At 42.8% G+C, this 21253-nt stretch overlaps 1 protein-coding gene and 1 long non-coding RNA gene across 2 annotated transcripts in view; both read left to right on the forward strand.

Moving 5' to 3' along the window:
- Positions 1-21253, forward strand: part of OTOGL (otogelin like) — a 356745-nt gene that overhangs the window by 173226 nt on the left and 162266 nt on the right. The window contains exon 33 of the mRNA XM_073556969.1: positions 14057-14335. Within this exon, the coding sequence (XP_073413070.1) occupies positions 14057-14335 (279 nt within the window). The remainder of the gene's footprint in view (positions 1-14056; positions 14336-21253) is intronic.
- Positions 456-1535, forward strand: LOC141060656 (uncharacterized). Its single transcript, XR_012222742.1, has 3 exons — positions 456-1049; positions 1126-1209; positions 1338-1535. It is a non-coding gene; the product is annotated as an uncharacterized lncRNA (long non-coding RNA).

Raw genomic sequence — 21253 nt, forward strand, 5'->3', positions numbered from 1 at the left:
TATCTATCAACGTACAGGTATATAAACATGGCTTCAATGGGGAATTATCTAGTATAGAAAATGCATTATATATTGCAGAATGCAGAACACTTTGTTTGGAAACAAACTTATATAAATACCAATGTATCATATATCTTTCACAAACGTGTTCAACTTGAATAAAATTCTTGAAGTTCTTTAAAATAAGTATTCTTCTAATTTAATGGGATGACTAATAAAGACAACCTTGTCCATATATCTGCCTTACCTTGCTCCATCCCTCTATGAGCCAGAGCAAGGAGCTGCTTACTAAGAAAGTCTCCGTATCTGTATTCAATGTATATTCAATTCTGATTCAGAAGAATTACAAGTCAAGTTCAGTTTGTTTCAGGGATCTGGTGATCTGGCAAACTATTGAGATGGGACAAATTTGGGCATGAAAATAGTAACTATTTAATTTTGGTAAGGCTGGTTTCACATTTGCGTTTTTTAGCGCTGGAAAAAAACGCATACGTGCGCATGCGATTTTTCCCCTATATTTAACATGGGTGCGCATACATGCGCGCTTGTAAGCGCATGTATGCGATTTTCATGCGCTGCGTTTTTTTGGGGTGTGCGTTGGTATTTTCCAGACGCTGCATGTTGCATTTTTTGGCCCTGGAAAAAAGCGCATGCGCACGTATGCGCACGTTTTGCGCTAAAAATGGCCATTATAGCCTATGGATGCGCATACGTGCGCACTGGCATGCGCAGGTATGCGATTTTTTAGCGCTGCGTTTTTTGGGTGGTGTCCACTTTTTATCCTAGTTAGAATCTTCTAAAGTCAAAAAAAAAAGTCTATATAAAGGAGGTGCCTGCCAAAACTCTGCCACTACTACACTGAGAGATTGAAGAGCAGACAGTCAACCAAGAACCCATTATATCAGCGAAGAATGTGAGTATATTACATTATATGCCTGTCCTTTTAAATTATGTATGTACTAATGATTTTTATTATTTTTACATGCAGTATGTCTTCAGAATCAGAGTATTCCCCATCGCGGCAGGAATTGGCGCAAGCAGACCGTGAGGTGATTATTTTCGTGCATCTGGTAAGTATATCTGCTGCTTCTCCAAATCTCTTACGTTTTTTTCAACTTTCTTAAGACATCGTCATCATCATCTGCGGACGGCACTAGTGAGGGCGAAGAGCAGGAGCAGCGAAGCCAAGTCCCGGTGGTGATACGGAATGTAAGTATCAAATGATTTGTAATGTTCTTTATTTTTTATCTTCTATTTTTACTCATTTTTTTGTTTCTTTTTTTGTAACTTTTTATTCAATTTAAATTTGATTATTCTAATGAATGTGTTTTGTCTAGGTTCCACAACGGGATGAAGACGTCTACCTGGATAATGAGCAGCTCATCAGCCTGGTCCAGGAGCGTTCGCCGTTGTGGGACAGCCGTGACCGGCTGTACAAGGACAATGTGGTGACCCGGCGGCTATGGAATGAGGTGGCCGCAGCGTTGATGGATGGCTGGGACAGCGCCACAGCATCCTCCAAAAAGGCGTTTAGTGAGTATTTCCCTGCTCTGTATTGTGCCGCAGTGACTGTTGTCCTTGACGGCACTGTTGGGTTTCGTGCTAGGCGTATTCTAGCAGGAAACCCAACAGTGTCATCGGGGTCTACAGTGACTGCTTTGAGTATTGTATTGCTACATTGTGCCGCAGTGACTGTTGTCCTTGACGGCACTGTTGGGTTTCGTGCTAGGCGTATTCTAGCAGGAAACCCAACAGTGTCATCGGTGTCTACAGTGACTGCTTTGAGTATTGTATTGCTACATTGTGCCGCAGTGACTGTTGTCCTTGACGGCACTGTTGGGTTTCGTGCTAGGCGTATTCTAGCAGGAAACCCAACAGTGTCATCGGTGTCTACAGTGACTGCTTTGAGTATTGTATTGCTAGATTGTGCCGCAGTGACTGTTGTCCTTGACGGCACTGTTGGGTTTCGTGCTAGGCGTATTCTAGCAGGAAACCCAACAGTTTCATCGGGGTCTACAGTGACTGCTTTGAGTATTGTATTGCTACATTGTGCCGCAGTGACTGTTGTCCTTGACGGCACTGTTGGGTTTCGTGCTAGGCGTATTCTAGCAGGAAACCCAACAGTGTCATCGGTGTCTACAGTGACTGCTTTGAGTATTGTATTGCTACATTGTGCCGCAGTGACTGTTGTCCTTGACGGCACTGTTGGGTTTCGTGCTTGGCGTATTCTAGCAGGAAACCCAACAGTGTCATCGGGGTCTACAGTGACTGCTTTGAGTATTGTATTGCTACATTGTGCCGCAGTGACTGTTGTCCTTGACGGCACTGTTTTTTTTTATCAACAGTGGACAAAGTCCGAACACGTTGGCGTTCGATCAAGGACCGCTTCAACAGTGATGTTCGTGCTGAAGGCCAGGTTCGCAGTGGATCTGCGTCAAGGACCAGAACCAGATACCGTCACTATCACGCGTTGCAGTTCCTAAGACCGGTCCTTGCCACAAGATCGTAAGTATTATACATTTTGGGTTTTTATTTTTATTAATCTGTGTTTTTCTAATCCACAGCTGATGCTTCTTGTAAAGGCATGGTAGTAATGATTTTCCTTTCTTCCACAGCACCTGGAGCAGCACCCTGCAACCTGGCCCTGGAGCGGTCCTTCCTCGGACGTCCTCTGACCCGTCCCAGCCATCCGACAGCCAGGAAGCACCTTGCAGGTCAGCCACACACACAGCTGGTGACCAGGAAGCTGGGCCATCAGGTGTTCCCCTGTCCCAGGTCTCTGCCACTGGTTATGCGGGCACTACCCGCCAGCGGCAGAGGGCCTTGGACAGGAATGTCTTGCCCGAGTTTATGCATTTGAGCGAGACATTTAATTCCAGCCTCAAGTCACTGTCCGACAGAGTTGAAAGCGGTTTTGCACTAATGGAACGTGGTTTTAACCACTTTGAACACCGCTTCAATTCTGTAGAACAGCGCCTTGACCGTCTGGAGGCCGACCTCAACAGACCAGCACACCATTTTTTTAGTAAGATTGAAAAGGGCATGGCGGAACACCTTAGTCCTGATCAACAGCTGAATGTGCTGCAGGCCTGCAACAATGCTTTCTTGCAGGCTATGCAGCATAATCGGTACGGTCAGCAGTCAGTGGTGTCCTTTCCACCTGTGCCACCATTGACTCGCTTCACCTCACTACCGACTTGTGCTGCATACCACTGCACGGACACCTCTATTCAAAGCCAGGACACCCACCGTTACACCACCACAAGTCTGAGTGCAGCTGGTCACTTCACCGACACCACCATGGCAAGCGCTGCTCCTGTCTGGAGCACCACCGCCAATCCCATGCATGCGTGGAGCTCAGCCACCACTAGGCAAACATGGAACAGCCCTGCCGCTACAACAACATGTAGTAGCCCTGCCACCACCACTCTGCAAACCTGGGCCATCACTGCCGCCACCAGTCCTCCTGCAAGGACGAGCACTGACAACGAAGAGCAGCATCAGCCACCTCAGCAGCAGCAGCCAACTCAGCAGCAGCAGCCACCTCAGCAGCAGCCGCCACCTCAGCAGCAGCAGCCACCTCAGCAGCAGCCGCCACCTCAGCAGCAGCAGCAACCACCTCAGCAGCAGCAGCCACCTCAGCAGCAGCCGCCACCTCAGCAGCAGCCGCCACCTCAGCAGCAGCCGCCACCTCTGCAGCAGCAGCCGCCACCTCAGCAGCAGCAGCCATACCAGCAGACGGGGGACCTACATTCCATATTTGCCCCTACTTCAAGGCGAAATCAATCAAGGCGGGCATTGGGCCAAAGTCGGTCCAGGCACACAAGCCTACGGCGACATGCCATTACAACTAATGTAACTGAACAGATTTCCTCTCCTACAAGTGTTCCAAGTTTAATTCCCTTAACTGGACTACCTTCCCCCACAAGTTTTGTTGCCCCTTCCCCTCAAACACCGTCTTCAACTGCAAGTGTTGCATATTCCCTGCACACCCCCAAATTGAAACCATCTGCCCCCAAACGCCGTAAAAAATAATTTTTATTTTTTTTTTTGTGATAAAAAATAAATTTACATTTGTGGTTCACCATTAATAAGTTTCATTAATGTTGTTTGCGCCGCTCACACACACTGATGGGTAAATACATGTTAAAAACCAACCCAAGGGCTAGTATAGTCATATGTGAAATAACATGGACTAGTATAGTCATTCCAAGGCCTAGTGTAATAACTCTAGTTTTACCAAATAGAATCTGGTTTCATGAAAAACAAACTGTTGAAACTTGTCTAAAAAATAAGTTTCTTTCTAGTTTCACCAGTTTGTTTTTTGTGAAACAAGATGCTAGTTGTTAAAAATCGAGTTATTACAGTAGGCCTTGGTATGACTATACTAGGCCGTGGTATTTCACATATTACTATACTACTAGCCCCAAGGCCTACTATACTCATATTTGAAATACCACGGCCTAGTATAGTCATTCCAAGGCCTAGTGTAATAACTCTAGTTTTACCAAATAGAATCTGGTTTCATGAAAAACAAACTGTTGAAACTTGTCTAAAAAATAAGTTTCTTTCTAGTTTCACCAGTTTGTTTTTTGTGAAACAAGATGCTAGTTGTTAAAAATGCTAGTTGTTAAAAATCGAGTTATTACAGTAGGCCTTGGTATGACTATACTAGGCCGTGGTATTTCACATATTACTATACTACTAGCCCCAAGGCCTACTATACTCATATTTGAAATACCACGGCCTAGTATAGTCATTCCAAGGCCTAGTGTAATAACTCTAGTTTTACCAAATAGAATCTGGTTTCATGAAAAACAAACTGTTGAAACTTGTCTAAAAAATAAGTTTCTTTCTAGTTTCACCAGTTTGTTTTTTGTGAAACAAGATGCTAGTTGTTAAAAATGCTAGTTGTTAAAAATCGAGTTATTACAGTAGGCCTTGGTATGACTATACTAGGCCGTGGTATTTCACATATTGCTATACTACTAGCCCCAAGGCCTAGTATACTCATATTTGAAATACCACGGCCTAGTATAGTCATTCCAAGGCCTAGTGTAATAACTCTAGTTTTACCAAATAGAATAGTTTCACCACTTTGTTTTTTGTGAAACAAGATGCTAGTTGTTAAAAATCGAGTTATTACAGTAGGCCTTGGTATGACTATACTAGGCCGTGGTATTTCACATATTACTATACTACTAGCCCTAAGGCCTACTATACTCATATTTGAAATACCACGGCCTAGTATAGTCATTCCAAGGCCTAGTGTAATAACTTGTAATGGAGCAGATTACATGAGCAGATTACATTCATCCACTCAATGCTGACTTGTATTCCCCATGGACTTTCATTGGGGTTGGGTTTTGAGGGTTGTGTTTTGAGAAAATCACATACTTTGTTTTAAACTAGTTGCACAATTTTCTCTTGAAAAAAAATGGTTTCCTGATTCATGGCCTGCAGCTTTGCTCATTCCAATATATTTCACGCAGACTAGCAATGCTGCATTTTAACTCGTATGTGTATTTACCTGCCCAGGTGTGTGAACATAACAAAATTCAGTTATACATGGGAAGTTTTTTAATTAATTGGAGTTTAAAAAATATAGTGCACTCAGTAATGGTATCAAATAAGGATTTTTATTACCATAAACAACAACATTACACCATTTCATCTTGCCAGTGCACCCGTCCTACATCAGAAATAAAGTAGGCCGCAAATTTGTCCCTCATTTGGCCAACTTCAACGGATGACCTGAGAGTGTGCTGAGTGAATTCAGGCAATGGGTTAGGAGCATCATCGTCCAGTTCAAAGGTCGGGTGCTCTTTAGCCATCACAAAGTTATGTAGAACCACACAGGCCTTCACCACCTCATCGACTGTTTCAAGTTTAAGATTAATGGCCGTGCCCAGAATTCGCCATCTGGAAACAAGAATCCCAAAAGCACACTCGACAGTTCTTCTGGCCCTGGTCAGCCTGTAATTAAAAATTTTTTTGGTGTGGTCCAAGTCCCGGCTGGAGTAGGGTTTCAGTAAGTTTCCGCACATTTGAAAAGCCTCATCGCCAACCATTACAAAGGGCAGTGGCGGAGCTTCGGTGTGAGGAAGAGGCCGTGGCATAGGGAAATTAAATTGGTTGCCATACAACCTCCGGCCCATGTCTGAGTTTTTAAAAGCCTGCGAGTCATTACCACGGCCAAATGCTCCAATGTCCACTGCTACAAACATACATCCGGCATCCGCAATTGCAATGAGTACTATTGAAAAGTACTTTTTGTAATTATAGTACTCAGATCCCGTTCTTTGGGGTTTGATGATCCGTATGTGTTTCCCATCAACAGCTCCCAAACAGTTGGGAAAATTGCATACTGTCCAGAATTTGTCAGCAATTTCCATCCACTTTTCAGCGGTGGGCAGGGGCATAAATTCTGGGCAAAGAACATTCCAGAGAGCCCGGCAGGTGTCAGCAACAATTCCAGACAAGGTAGAGATTCCAATACGGTACTGGAAGTGTAGTGAGGATAGGGTTTCTCCAGTCGCCAGGAATCTGTGAACAGACAAAGAAGTAAAATTAATATTTATGTATATTATTTTTAAAAACTATAAAAAAATTTTTTAGTACATTCACGAAAACTAATTACCCAAGGTTTTGAATACTAAATTTACAAAAAAAAACATCAGACCACACCCCTTTGTTTTTAAAACATACCGTAATGTCACCAGTAGCCGTTCCTCAGGAGGAATCGCACGACGGAGCTGTGTGTCCTGTCTCCGGATGGATTGTTGGACACGAGCAAGCAAATCCATGAAACTTTCGTGGGACATCCGGATATAATCAGTAAATTTCTCCGGGTTTGCACGTAGCTCGCTGTAGAGGGTGTGGTATGCCCCACGGCTCTCCCAGAGTTCAACAATCGGATGTATCCACATACGCCGCCGTCTTCGCTGCCTCTCTCTCTTCCTTTGTTCATGGCAAGCAACTGCATACGCCTGAGCCATCGCGATGTCCAAATCCAAGTTGAAGTGAAAACTCTTCCAGCGCAGATCCATGGTCACGAGAAGAATCAAGCAAATGTGAAGAATACTGTAGACAGGGTCTATATATATTAACATACCACACCCACAATGAAGTCCCATTGGTCTTGTGTGTTGTTGAATGGTTGTTTTTTCTTTTTTGTGGGGTTTTTCCAAAATCTGTAAAAAAACGCAAACGCACAAAAAACGCATACAAACGCGCAAAAACGCTGCGTTTTTTTCCTGCATGCGCATTAAAATGCTGGAAAAAAACGCAGCGTTTGTATGCATTTGTATGCGTTTTTTTAATGCGTTTTTTTGCGGGAAAAACGCGCTGCAAAAAAAAGCAAGTGTGAAACTAGCCTTACACATCATAATCATCTAGATCACTAAGGTTTTATAAACATATAAGACATATCGCCGCTAAAGATGAGAGGATCTTTTGAAATTCGAATTTGCCAAATATTCCCTAAAGATTTCATTTGCGGCAAAAGAAAAAAAAATTGATTACATTTCAATAGTGGGTGGAAATGAGGGCGAATGGGTGGGTCGGGAGGGTAGGAGGAAGCGAGAGAGATTGATAGAGACATTTTGTTTCAATATGATGCGTGTACTCCGCTTACCTGGTGAATCTGGGAATGGAGTCCAACTAGGTAAATACTGCCAGTCCTGCGCCCAACTGTATCTCAGAGGACCTGTGTTGTACTGACCTCACTGCACAAGGTATGAAAATCCAACTTATAGACTGGGATGAGATGTCATAGGTAGTGGGCATTATGGTGAAGCATTCTCGGCTGACATTACCCTATTCTATGGTGCTTCACCCTTGTGCAATATGGTGCCAGAGAACTTTATGTTCAATTTCATGTGGAGATTTGAATTTCAAGAAACTCAACTCAAACTCATTCCTCCGCTCATCTCTACTCACTGTTATACATTGTCAGATTAAACATTTTTGAAGTGTCCTGTCCTCAAAAAATAAGGACTCTTGTTTTCTTTACCTGAGAAAAAGCTCTTAGACAGTTCTTGTACAATTTTCTGTTCGTTGACTGCCTATTCAAACATCTGTCTAACAGCATTTTCTCCAGATGAAAAAAAAGAGAAATCCTGCCTCTATGGGGGCACTTTTGCGGAGCTTATTCTGACAATGTAGAAGAGTGTGGTTTTAATGTTTTCATATTTACTAACTTGGGAAATAATTTTGGATTCTCATTCCTAACCCCCCAACCCCAGCTATCACCATTCTTTTATACGTTTTATTTCCATACATGTAATAAGCGCAATACCCAAGCCCATTATCCCATAAAGGAGCAGGCTACACTCTAAATGCACAAATGTATCACAAAGGTCATGTCACTGTGAGGTGACGAAAAAACCAAGAGTGTCACTCATTTCATAAAATAGAGATTTATTTTATTAAACATTGATAGACATATAAACATAAAAACCGTTGCCTCAAACCAACACATACATATGCAGGAAAAGCAGCTAATAAGGGATACAATTCTAGTTATATAATATATCAAAATTTTGAGTAGGTTACTAGAGTATCCAAAATAATATGCCCGTAAATATGCTTAATATCTTTTGTTACTAACAATGATTTGGCAGAGGACTAGATGGCTATGAAAAAAATTCAATAGAATAATAAATAAACCTAGTGAAAGGCGAATTTAAAGTGTAAGGAGTAACCTGATTCAGGACAGAGAACTATTGATAAAGTGTGGAGTGCAGAGTTACAAATGTATACAAATGTAAATTGGTTACTGCCTTCATTCAGACAGAGTCCTGCAGACAATTCACACAATCAAGATTTGGAAATATCCATCAACTGTGGATCAAATAACATGCAGCCATCGCTGCTACTGCGCCACCATAACCTCTCATGTATATAGAGTATAATCACCTTAAGCATATGAATGAACAAGCGGCCAAATACATATTACCTGAGCTGTGAGCACAATTGAGCTGGACATAAGATAACACGCTGCTTCCCTGCACCCCAACACGCGTTTCGCCCGTGCTTCTTCCTGGGGGTGTGTCTAGTTCTCCCACGTCACCCTTCTTATATTAACAGTGGTCCAATGGAGATGAAAAGGGGGAAGGGCTCTGTTCTTAGTATGTAGGTTCAGATGTCATATCCAATAAAATCATTGGAGAGGAGGTGTTATGTTAATTAAGACCACCCACTTGTGGTCACAATATTTGGAGGGAGTGTTTACCCGACATACTCCCTCCCATCCATCCAATTGTTCTACTGAACTGCTGTTAGCCTCAGGGTACATTGTAACAAACACACAGCACTGACCATCTGACCTGCACAAGGATGAGGAGAGCGCGGACAGCCTCCCCTGCAGGAAAGAGACACGCCGCACTTCTTATGCACCAAATGCCTGAAAGACAGCCAGCCATGCATGTGAAACTAAGCAAGCTGACTTGCTATGCTAAAGGGGCAATTTAGATATTTTAGCCCATATTGATTAGCTAATCTAAGTTATTTACAATATAAGTGTAGTAATCCGACATAACACATATGCATATTTATAATGAAAGTTATATATAGATTTTAACAATACACCTATAGAAAATATATATATATATTCTTTTCAACTAAAGATTCATGACCAACATTACATAAAATCTAAAATCCTTAAAAGGAATACAGTGTCGTAATAATAATAATAATACATTTTATTTCTATAGTGCCGACATATTCTGCAGCACTTTACATTTCAGAGTGTGTCATGTTATATTCATTGACCTAAAGTTACCCTCTATTTCATTTCCTCACTCTAAATATGAATAAAGTGCAAGTGAATTATGCTTATGATTTTATATAGTGACCATTATACTATCATTAACCTGATCAACCAGTACATAGATTTATAATATTAATATATATCACACTACCCTTTAATATTTTAAAGTGCCCAGTGACGTAAAAAAGTGCAAGGAGTGACAATAGGTGTGTGATATTCTTTTGTTAAAAAGATTTTTTTATATATAAAAACCTGTCTATTTATATGCTAGTAGTGCATATTAATGCAAAAGTGAAATAACGCAAACCTATCTTTTTCTCAAAATATGCTGAATTAAAATTTATTAATTATGGTGACAGTGTAAAATAAAACCATATTGACAGTAAGTATAATATCTCTTATGTGACTAAAAGTGAAACCTGATGAAACACCTTTTTTATATTCAGACATTAGGACACATGGATCAAAGGTACTATATATTAGTGCCACCATCAATAGATATATCCATAAAATAATTGACTTCGACCTAAAAACCCTACCCTTTATAATCCCACTCCCATGGATAAAATTCATGAACCCGACGAAATAGAAAATGGAATGGATAGTCTTTTTCTCTTGTGTCTCGACAATACAAACAAATGATGTCACACATAGTTCCCAATTCCGATGAGTTTTATGGTGACTAACTCTAAGTCTTTGTTTTCCATAATTCCTTATACAATTTTTCTTTTATCCATCTCGGGAATTTGGATTAAAAATTCACATCCATTGGAAATGTAAATCGGACTACTGATAATGGGTGATCCATCTAGATGAGACAAATAACAATTACTCAAATGCTAAAAAACATGACATATAACAAACCCAGGTCTCACCGTGATAAAACTAGATAAAATATAAAAGCTAATACCTCAATAAGAAAGAGATGGGAAACTACAGACAATATAAACGACTTACAAAAATGCCCCAAAGCCAAGGTTCTCATTCAGGCCCTGAGGAGTTAGGGTGCCCAGTCTGAAGATCCATCGACTTTCTATCTGAGCCAACTGTTTTCCCAGATCCCCACCCCTCAGTCCTAAAGACACCATGTCTATGCCTTTGATCTGTAAACTGCGAGAATCACAGTTATGACATCTTTTATAGTGTCTTGGAATGGTTTTGAGATTAGCTATGTCCTCCTTAGTTTTAGCCTTTTCTATATCTAGGATGTGTTCTCGAACACGAATCCTCAATTCTCGGGTCGTTAATCCTACATATATTTTCCCACAGGCACAGGTGGCATGATAAATAACTCCTTTAGATGTGCAGGTAATACATTTTCTAATCATATAGGTTCTTGAGCCATCAAAGTTTTTAAAATCTTTTGCTTTTATACAATATGCACATGCCTTACAGCGCCGGCACGGGAAAAAGCCAGGTATCTTGGAGTCCATAGCTGGTTGTTGGCGTTTTGGGTCATAGTGACTGTGCACCAATATATCCCTTAGGTTTCTAGATCTTCTTGCTACAATAGAGGGAGTTGCTGACAGTAAACTCTTGAGCACAGGGTCCGTATGTAATATTGACCAATGTTTGGTTACAATGTTACGGAATTCTTGCCACTTGTTATGATATGTGGTTATGAGATGTACTTGGTCATCTCTGTTAGTTTGCCCTTTTTGTTTATTTTTATGTAAAAGCTCATTTCTCGTTGTGTTCTTGGCCCGATTATATCCCCTATAGATAGTCCTTTTGCCATATCCTCTTTCTTGGAATCTTTCCATTAGATCTTTAAAACAAATCCAAAGTGGAAAAAAGAGCCTGGCTGAATAAACCGCGCTGACCAGAAAAAAAAAGCACCTTCGGCAGTCCATATAATAAAAAACTTCTTTAATAAGCCTACGCGTTTCATGGCAAAACCAGCCACTTCATCAGGGCATAAAAAACAATCACAAATTCAGGATATAAATACAATCACAAACGGTTTTGCTGGAAGTGATGAAATATCCTGAATTTGTGATTGTTTTTTATGCCCTGATGAAGTGGCTGGTTTTGCCATGAAACGCGTAGGCTTATTAAAGAAGTTTTTTATTATATGGACTGCCGAAGGTGCGTTTTTTTCTGGTCAGCGCGGTTTATTCAGCCCGGCTCTTTTTTCCACTTTGGATTTGTTTCATTTACTACCAGCGGGATACCAGCGACGACCGGACCTTTATGAGTGATTCCCAGTTTGTTGTGACTCACACAACTTCAGCAGGTGAGTCTAACTGATTGGGCTTGCTTGCTATTGTGGTTCTTCAAGACAATACACCCTATGTGCGCTTTCCATTTTTGTTTTTTCTAGCATTAGATCTTTAAACTGTCCCTCAAAATCATTTTCTTGGGAGCAGATTCGCTTTACTCTGAGGAACTGGCTAATAGGGATTCCTCTTATTGTTGACTGCAGGTGGGCCGACTGAGCATGCAACACTGAGTTTGCAGCCGTGGCTTTACGGAACACATCAGTAGATATGCTTCCATCAGGCCAGATACCAATCTGCAAGTCCTGGAAATCCACCATGGTGCCATACTTGAAAGAGAGTTTTATATTCAGATTGTTTTGATTCAAATTAGCCATTAATCTTTCTAGATCCTCAATGTTCTCCTCCCATATAAACAGAATATCAATCAATAACAAGCAGTAACCTACTCAAAATTTTGATATATTATATAACTGAGCATGCAAAACTGAGTTTGCAGCCGTGGCTTTACGGAACACATCAGTAGATATGCTTCCATCAGGCCGGATCCCAATCTGCAAGTCCTGGAAATCCACCATGGTGCCATACTTGAAAGAGAGTTTTATATTCAGATTGTTTTGATTCAAATTAGCCATTAATCTTTCTAGATCCTCAATGTTCCCCTCCCATATAAACAGAAAATCAATAACAAGCAGTAACCTACTCAAAATTTTGATATATAACTAGAATTGTATCCCCTATTAGCTGCTTTTCCTGCCTATGTATGTGTTGGTTTGAGGCAACGTTTTTTTATGTTTGTATGTCTATCAATGTTTAATAAAATAAATGTCTATTTTATGAAATGAGTGACACTCTTGGTTTTTGCATCACCTCACAGTGACATGACCTTTGTGATATATTTCCATACATATAGAATGTTGTTAAGTCTTTACTTAAATGTTGTACCTACCAGAAACTAAAGAAATAAAAAAGAAATTCTGGAAAGATAGCCTTTAAAGGGTAATTACTTTTTTTTAGATGTCGTATGTATTTTGGACAGAAAGTTATCAGCTCTTTTTTAGAAAGATTATACTCTTATCATTTTCTAGCATTAAACACCGCAAATTAGTAATGGGTATGTTGTGTTACTAGCGATCTAACAAGAAATACACACAGTGTCAGACTGAAGAACATTGGGCCCACCAGAGAATTTGATTCTGAGGGCCCACCTTTCTCCCCCACTGAAGAGCCCCATAGCAACTGCAAGGTTTGCACTATGAACTCTCCTGAAGGAGAAGCCAGGGCCCACCGGTTCTCTGGTGGGCCAGTCCAACCCTGAACACACATATTTGGATGTAAAGCTTCCGTCACACTCAGCAACCCTACAGCGATCCCAACAACGATACGACCTGGTAGGGATTGTTGCTGTGTCGCTATGTGGTTGCTGGTGAGATGCCAAACAGTCAGATCTTCCCAACGACGCAGCAACGATACGGCGACCCATAGCGACCTTTGTAACGATGTCGACGGTCGTTGGGACCATCACATAGCAGCTACTCTGACAATTCAGACCTCGAATCAATGCATATCGACGCCTATGTGTCTCCCTTCTGAGTCGCTAACGAGGTAGTTGGTAAGGTGTCAAACATACCGATGCATGCTACCCAGCGGGACCTCAATAATCATAAAAATGTCCAGGTCATTCCAACACGACCAGCGATCTCACAGCAGGGGCTTGGTTGCTGCTACCTGTCAAACGTAGTGAGATCGCTGCTGGGGTCGCTATTGTGTCACAAAACTTGTGACTCAGCAGCAATCTCGCTTAGTGTGACAGGGGCTTAAGTTTAGAGGAAGGTTTATTTGCTCCCAATATTAAATATTTTTTTCACAATTTTGAAAGTAGTAGAATTAAAATAACATGATGTTTGAAACTAGGCGAGTTATGGCACATGTGACTTTATTGACAAAAAAGCAATACTATGTAGTATATAGTCTACTAAATCGAACTATTTTTTTCAATTGTAAAACTAAAGAGGATACAAAATAAAATTGTGATTAATTATGCTATTCTTCTCATACAACATAGCGCTATCACTTGTATCTTTGGAGTCAGCGGAACGACCAAATTACTTCCTTTCTGTGCAAGAAAACGACAGTGTACGACTGGAGCAGTGGGAAGCCAGTCCCATGTTTCAGAGAAGAGCTACCTTTTTTCACCACCAGGGTCTTTGGATTCCTGGCTACAGCGCCTTCGAATTACACAGCAAGAAAGGCTTTTTTATTGTTCTAACGGCTACAGAAGTTAAAGTTTCCAAATATGACAATTCTGAGGAATTTAAATTATCCAGTGGTTTCAAGATTGAAGGTAAATTTGTTAAAAATTATGGTAACCTACTGATAAACACAAAAATGTGGTCTTGTTTTTTTAATTATAATGTTTGCATATTATTCTTTGCATGAGGTGTCTGCTTTAGGTTACTATTATATACTCTTCTTTGGGTATATGGATTTGAGAAAAGACATTGCCTCCACTCAGGACCCTTCTTTGTTACCCAAAAGAGAGAAGTACAGCAAGGTTTTGATCTGGAGTCAGTACATTACACAGATGCTTTATAGATGCCAGTGGGGGTTATGCATTATTATTTTTTTCCTGTAATATAACAATTAAGTGCAGGAAGAAGGAATTGTATTATTTGAAACCCCTTGTCTCCATAGCCAGTTTTCCAATTTTAATTTCTTCCTCCCCTTCTTCCAAAAGGACTAGTACACCTGCTGCCATGCAGTCCTCCACATTTATGAACACTATATAACCTGCCCCAACCACTGATTGACAGTTTTCTGCCTATGCACAGTGTACACAGAAAGCTGCCAATCAGTAGTATGGGCGGAGTTATACAGAGCTCAGCATTTAGAGAACTGCTAGATCTGCAGGAGATAAAACAGTGATTGTATCAAAATTGCAGCAAGCAGTCCAGTAAGTGACACATCACTGTAATCGGGATCACTGTCTCTACATCATGCTGCTCTCAGATGGAGTAGCAATAACCTGGTGACAGATTCCCTTTAAAGTGCTGTAGATATATTTCACTATTTAGCACATCCTTTCCTTAATTGTATAGCAAAGGGAAATTAGGTCAAAAGTGTGAACTCAGGTTTTTAAATAAAGGATATATAAATAATATATTGACATACAGGCAATAAGTTATTACATTCATATATTGTAAATATGGGGGTAACTAAATTATCCAGTCATTTTAGGTATGAGCTGCAGAGAGGCCAGGATCTCTCTCTGAGAAGAGTCTGCACAGGCCGTGTGCACCAAACCCCAAGCATCAGTGGTTGCTATGGACAAGAGCTGTTTTGTGTGACCGAGCTGGTGCTAGATCGGCCATGTATGAGTAGCCAGAGTCTGTTCTATTTAGTTAGCACCTGGACTAGGCTATATGCAAATTGCCTCTTCAGAGAGAAAGAGGACTTTTACTCTACAGCACCACCTATTGGTAGTAGCGATCCTACAAGTCACAATCAACCCTTTAACGAGTCTTGTAATATGACTTAGGATAAAAGCCAAATCAGAATCTCAATTTGCAGACACGGTGTTTCAAGCTATTGGCTCTCGTCAGTGCAAAGTATGAGAACTGATTTGGCTAGGTGAGAGGCTCTGGTCTGAGGTCTAAGGGGTAAGGTTTCTCCTTGTGGAGAGTGACATACCAGCTCTGGCTTGTCAAGGTAAGGAGGATTTTTGCCGTGCAATGCTCCTCTGGGAAATTGTATATGCAAATTGCCTCTTCAGAGAGAAAGAGGACTTTTACTCTACAGCGCCACCTATTGGTAGTAGCGATCCTACAAGTCACTAGGCTAGGGATTTATGATTATAAGGGTTTTTTTGGTGCTACTCAACTTGTGAAAAGTAATAAAAACTGAATGCGTTTGGACCAAAACTGAATTTGTCTGTGTAAACCCTACCTTATGCCTAACACCTACCAGAGAGAGTAAACCCTATAATTAATATTCCTCTGTATTCATATAGTTTTCAAAGAACCCATCTATTTCATGGTTTTACAATGTTCAAGGGCTGACCCAAGGATTGATGTACATGTACATAATCTTGCATAAAGTGGTTAAAGAGTACCTATCAGCAGATGTATGTATGTATGCTACTTTTATTTAAAAATGGTGAATAGTAGGCATCTTGAAACTAAGTACTTCCAAAACATGCTTGATAAGAAATGAATAAAACTATTAATGTACAGACATTAAATATTCCAACTCACCAACAGCAGTCGAGCCTGAACTTCAGGGATTGTGGGATCCCAGGATGATTAGGTGTCTCCTACAACCCCAAACAGCAGCAACTAGAGTCTGCAACATTAAAGTTACCGATCAGTAACATTTTTTATTTTCTTAGGCCTGTTTCACACATCAGTTTTTTCTGTCAGTCCAAATCCGCGAAAATTGCGGAAAACGGATCCGCAGGTGGACTGACAGAAAACGTGTGGCAAGGGATCGGCGGATGGACGGAACCGCCACTGGTAAAAATTTAAAGGAACCGCGGCTGGGACAAAAGAAAAAAAAAATACCGGCCATGTAGTGATCTCCGGGAGTGGGCATGTTGAGGTGGCATCGGGATGGCGTGGGCACGGGGTCATGATGCCGGAGCTGTTCATAATTCGCGGGCGGCATCTCGCGGGAGCTGCGATGTCGGCGAGATCTCGCGGGAGCTGCGATGTCGGCGTGATCTCGTGGGAGCTGCGATGTCGGCGAGATCTCGCGGGAGCTGCGATGTCGGTGGGGACGCAGGAGGAGAGAGAGAGATTTTCATCCAGCAGCCAGACAGAATTGGGAGTTAAATATGTTTACAAATACTAAATGCCAGATCCGGGCAGCGAAAAAACGTTGCAGGGTCCGTCCGGACATGTCAGCGGACGCCAAAATCTTGGCGGATCCGCTGACAAATGGATGCAACGGATCACCATCAGTCAAAATCCGCCGATAATGCAAGTCAATGGGGAAAAAAACGGATCCGCCAAGAAAAAATGGCGGATCCGTTTTTTTGGCAACACGGCGGATTTTGACTGATGGTGACAAACGAATGTGTGAAACAGGCCTTAATGTAGTGCCATCATATTCTGCAGCACTTTACAGCCATCATCACTGCCTCCATTGGGGCTCCTAATCTAAATTCCCTATCAGTATGTCTTTGGATTATTTACTAAAAACTATGAGTAGAGTTGAGCGAAACGGGTCCAAAAAATTCAAAAGTCGCCGACTTTTGGCAAAGTCGGGTTTTATGAAACGAAACCCGACCCTAGGATGAGGTCGGCCACGAGGTCGGCGACTTACGCGCCAAAGTCGCGTTTCAAAAGTTTGTTTTGCGCTCTTTTTCAGCCAATCAGGATCCACGGACACTGTGGGCAACGTGATGACATAGGCACGGGTCACAACCATCTTTCAGAAGGGCATGCAAGTGATTGGCTTGCTTTGGTGGGCGTCACAGGGGGTATAAAAGGGCGTGCACGCCGACCGCCATCTTACTTCTGCCGATCTTAGCATAGGGAGAGGTTGCTGCTGATTCTGTAGGGAGAGCGTTAGGCAGGGAAGAAGACAGAAAAACTGCTTCTGCTGCTAGCGATTTGGCCTGCACAACACACCAGTCACTGTGTGTGCAGTGCAAGGGGAGGCTATATAGTGGTGTATCAGTGGTGTTGGTTGTTGGGCTGCCTTCTAAGGCTTCCTGACAGGCTGGCATTGCTGTTTACCCACTGCTCCGCAAACTGCTTTTTTAAAAGCAATCCAATCTCCCTTATCCTCTAGTCACTTTGGTCACAGCTGCGCCATCGAGCCTGTCACATAGCGCTCAGAGATCATTGGGCCTCAAACTGCTTTTTTAAAAGCAAGCCCAATTTTTTTTTTTTGTCCTGCTGAGAAGAAAAAAAAACTGCTTCTGCTGCTGATAGCAATTTGGCCTGCACAACACACCAGTCACTGTGTGTGCAGTGCAAGGGGAGGCTATATTGTGGTGTATCAGTAGTGTTGGTTGTTGGGCTGCCTTTTAAGGCTTCCTGACAGGCTGGCATTGCTGTTTACCTACTGCTCCGCAAACTGCTTTTTTAAAAGCAATCCAATCTCCCTTATCCTCTAGTCACTTTGGTCACAGCTGTGCCATCAAGCCTGTCACATAGCGCTCAGATATTCATTGGGCCTCACACAATCCAAAAGTGTCCAGTGTCCAAAAGTGTGTGCAGAGATTCAAAATCTCCCTTATCCTCTAGTCACTTAGGTCACAGCTGTGCCATCGAGCCTGTCACATAGCGCTCAGATATTCATTGGGCCTCACACAATCCAAAAGTGTCCAGTGTCCAAAAGTGTGTGCAGAGATTCAAAATCTCACTTATCCTCTAGTCACTTAGGTCACAGCTGTGCCATCGAGCCTGTCACATAGCGCTCAGATATCAGTGGGCCTCACACAATCCAAAAGTGTCTAGTGTCCAAAAGTGTGTGCAGAGATTCAAAATCTCACTTATCCTCTAGTCACTTAGGTCACAGCTGTGCCATCGAGCCTGTCACATAGCGCTCAGATATCAGTGGGCCTCACACAATCCAAAAGTGTCCAGTGTCCAAAAGTGTGTGCAGAGATTCAAAATCTCACTTATCCTCTAGTCACTTAGGTCACAGCTGTGCCATCGAGCCTGTCACATAGTGCTCAGATATTCATTGGGCCTCACACAATCCAAAAGTGTCCAGTGTCCAAAAGTGTGTGCAGAGATTCAAAATCTCCCTTATCCTCTAGTCACTTAGGTCACAGCTGTGCCATCGAGCCTGTCACATAGCGCTCAGATATTCATTGGGCCTCACACAATCCAAAAGTGTCCAGTGTCCAAAAGTGTGTGCAGAGATTCAAAATCTCACTTATCCTCTAGTCACTTAGGTCACAGCTGTGCCATCGAGCCTGTCACATAGCGCTCAGATATCAGTGGGCCTCACACAATCCAAAAGTGTCCAGTGTCCAAAAGTGTGTGCAGAGATTCAAAATCTCACTTATCCTCTAGTCACTTAGGTCACAGCTGTGCCATCGAGCCTGTCACATAGCGCTCAGATATCAGTGGGCCTCACACAATCCAAAAGTGTCCAGTGTCCAAAAGTGTGTGCAGAGATTCAAAATCTCACTTATCCTCTAGTCACTTAGGTCACAGCTGTGCCATCGAGCCTGTCACATAGCGCTCAGATATTCATTGGGCCTCACACAATCCAAAAGTGTCCAGTGTCCAAAAGTGTGTGCAGAAATTCAAAATCTCCCCTGTCCTATAGACACCTTGTACCTTGTTTTACATACTATATAGTTTGTTGGATTTTGTCTACATTTCTACCAAAAATGAGGAAGGCTGGTGGAAGAGGCCGTGGAATTGGGCGGGGGTTGGCAGCTGGTAATGATGGTGTTGGTGGTGGATCTGATGGTAGTGGCAAGAGCAAAATAGGACCGAATGCAGGAGGTGTTGAGCCTGCATCATCGTCTGGCTACATAAGGCCTCGAACGCTTAGTTTTCTAGGAGTTGGCAAACCGCTTTTAAAGCCAGAGCATCAGGAAAAAGTTTTGTCTTACATTGCTGACTCAGCCTCCAGCTCTATCGCCTCCTCTTCTTCAGTTGTAAAAAGTAAAAGCACTGAGTCGTCATTGGAGGCTCATGTTCATGAACCACACCTTTCCTTGTGTCCTTCACCCCAACCAAGATTGAAGGATGACGCAGGCCATACTACTGATTACTCCATGGAGCTGTTTTCACATACCATGCCTGGATTATCAAGTGAAATGGTGAATTACCCAGGCCAAGATGAATCTGACATGGAGTGCACTGATGCACAGCCGCTGATGGATGATTCTGCTGGTACATTCACTCAGAGCACTACATTGTCCTCGCAGTGTACAGAGCCAGATTCTGACCCTGATGAGACTCAGGTGCCCCTTCCCGCACACTATACCACCATACACGGTGACACAGAGGAAGGTGCACATGACATAGAAGAGGAGGTGATGGATGACCCAGTTGTTGACCCAGATTGGCATCCATTGGGGGAAGAGGGTGCTGCTTCCAATAGCTCAGATGAGGAGCATCCACAGCAGACATCGACATCGCAACAGCTGTTATCTGGCAGGCCCGGAGCACTCCAAAGACAGGTTCCAAACATCAAAAGAGTTGCTGGACAGCTTGTCCAGAGGGTCAAAAGATCACAGCGTGCTAGGCCGCAAAATGTCTGCCAAAGTAGGAAGAGTGCAGTGTGGCACTTTTTTGAACAAAATCCTCATGATCAGGCCAAGGTTATCTGTAAGAAGTGCGCAAAGACCTTTAGCCGAGGGAAAAATCTGAAAAATTTGAATACCAGTTGCATGCTTAGACATTTAACCAGCATGCACTTGCAAGCGTGGACACAACACCAAACCTCAAGTGCCACATGTGCAACTGATCACAACGAAGGTAGTCAGCAATGCTACATTGTTTCCCCCACTGTAAGCCCACCGGTTAGCACAGCAGCAAATGTTGAGGTGTCGTTGCAAGGCCACAGCAGTCAGGGAATCCCACTGTTATATCAACGAAAGACTGATTCTAGGCCATCAGAAAGAACACCATCTCCATCACCATCATCAACCCTCTCTCAGTCCGCCCTGTCCACCGCTACTTCCACCATATGCAGCTCTCAAGTCCAGCTCACCCTCCCAGACACTATGAGTAGGTCAAGAAAGTACTCAGTCTCTCATCCGCGTACACTGGGTTTGAACGCCCACATTGCCAAACTAATCTCATTTGAGATGATGCCCTTTCGGTTGGTGGAAAGCACAGCTTTCCGCGAACTCATGGGCTATGCAGTACCACGCTATGACCTACCCAGTCGCCACTTCTTCTCTCGCAAAGCCATCCCAGCCCTCCACCATCATGTGAAAGACCGCATTGTCCATGCACTCAAGCAGTCAGTGAGCGGAAAGTTGCACCTTACTACTGATGCATGGTCCAGTCGGCATGGCCAGGGCCGTTACGTGTCCATCACTGCGCACTGGGTTAATGTGGTGGATGCAGGGTCCACAGGGGACAGCGGTGGTGGGACAGTGCTGCCTAGCCCACGGTATAGGAAACAGTTGGCTGTAGGCGTTCCACCCTCCTCCTCCTCCTCCAGAAGCGAAAGCTCGTCCACAGAGCGCAGTCGTACGAGCACTCCATCTGCAGCTGCCCCTGTTGCACACGATGTGTCCCCCTATCGAGCAGCTAGTGGAAAGCGTCAGCAGGCTGTGTTG

The sequence above is a fragment of the Dendrobates tinctorius genome, unplaced genomic scaffold, assembly GCF_039654945.1.
Source record: "Dendrobates tinctorius isolate UK_male_01 unplaced genomic scaffold, ASM3965494v1 ptg000241l, whole genome shotgun sequence".
In the NCBI taxonomy this organism is placed as follows: domain Eukaryota; kingdom Metazoa; phylum Chordata; class Amphibia; order Anura; family Dendrobatidae; genus Dendrobates; species Dendrobates tinctorius.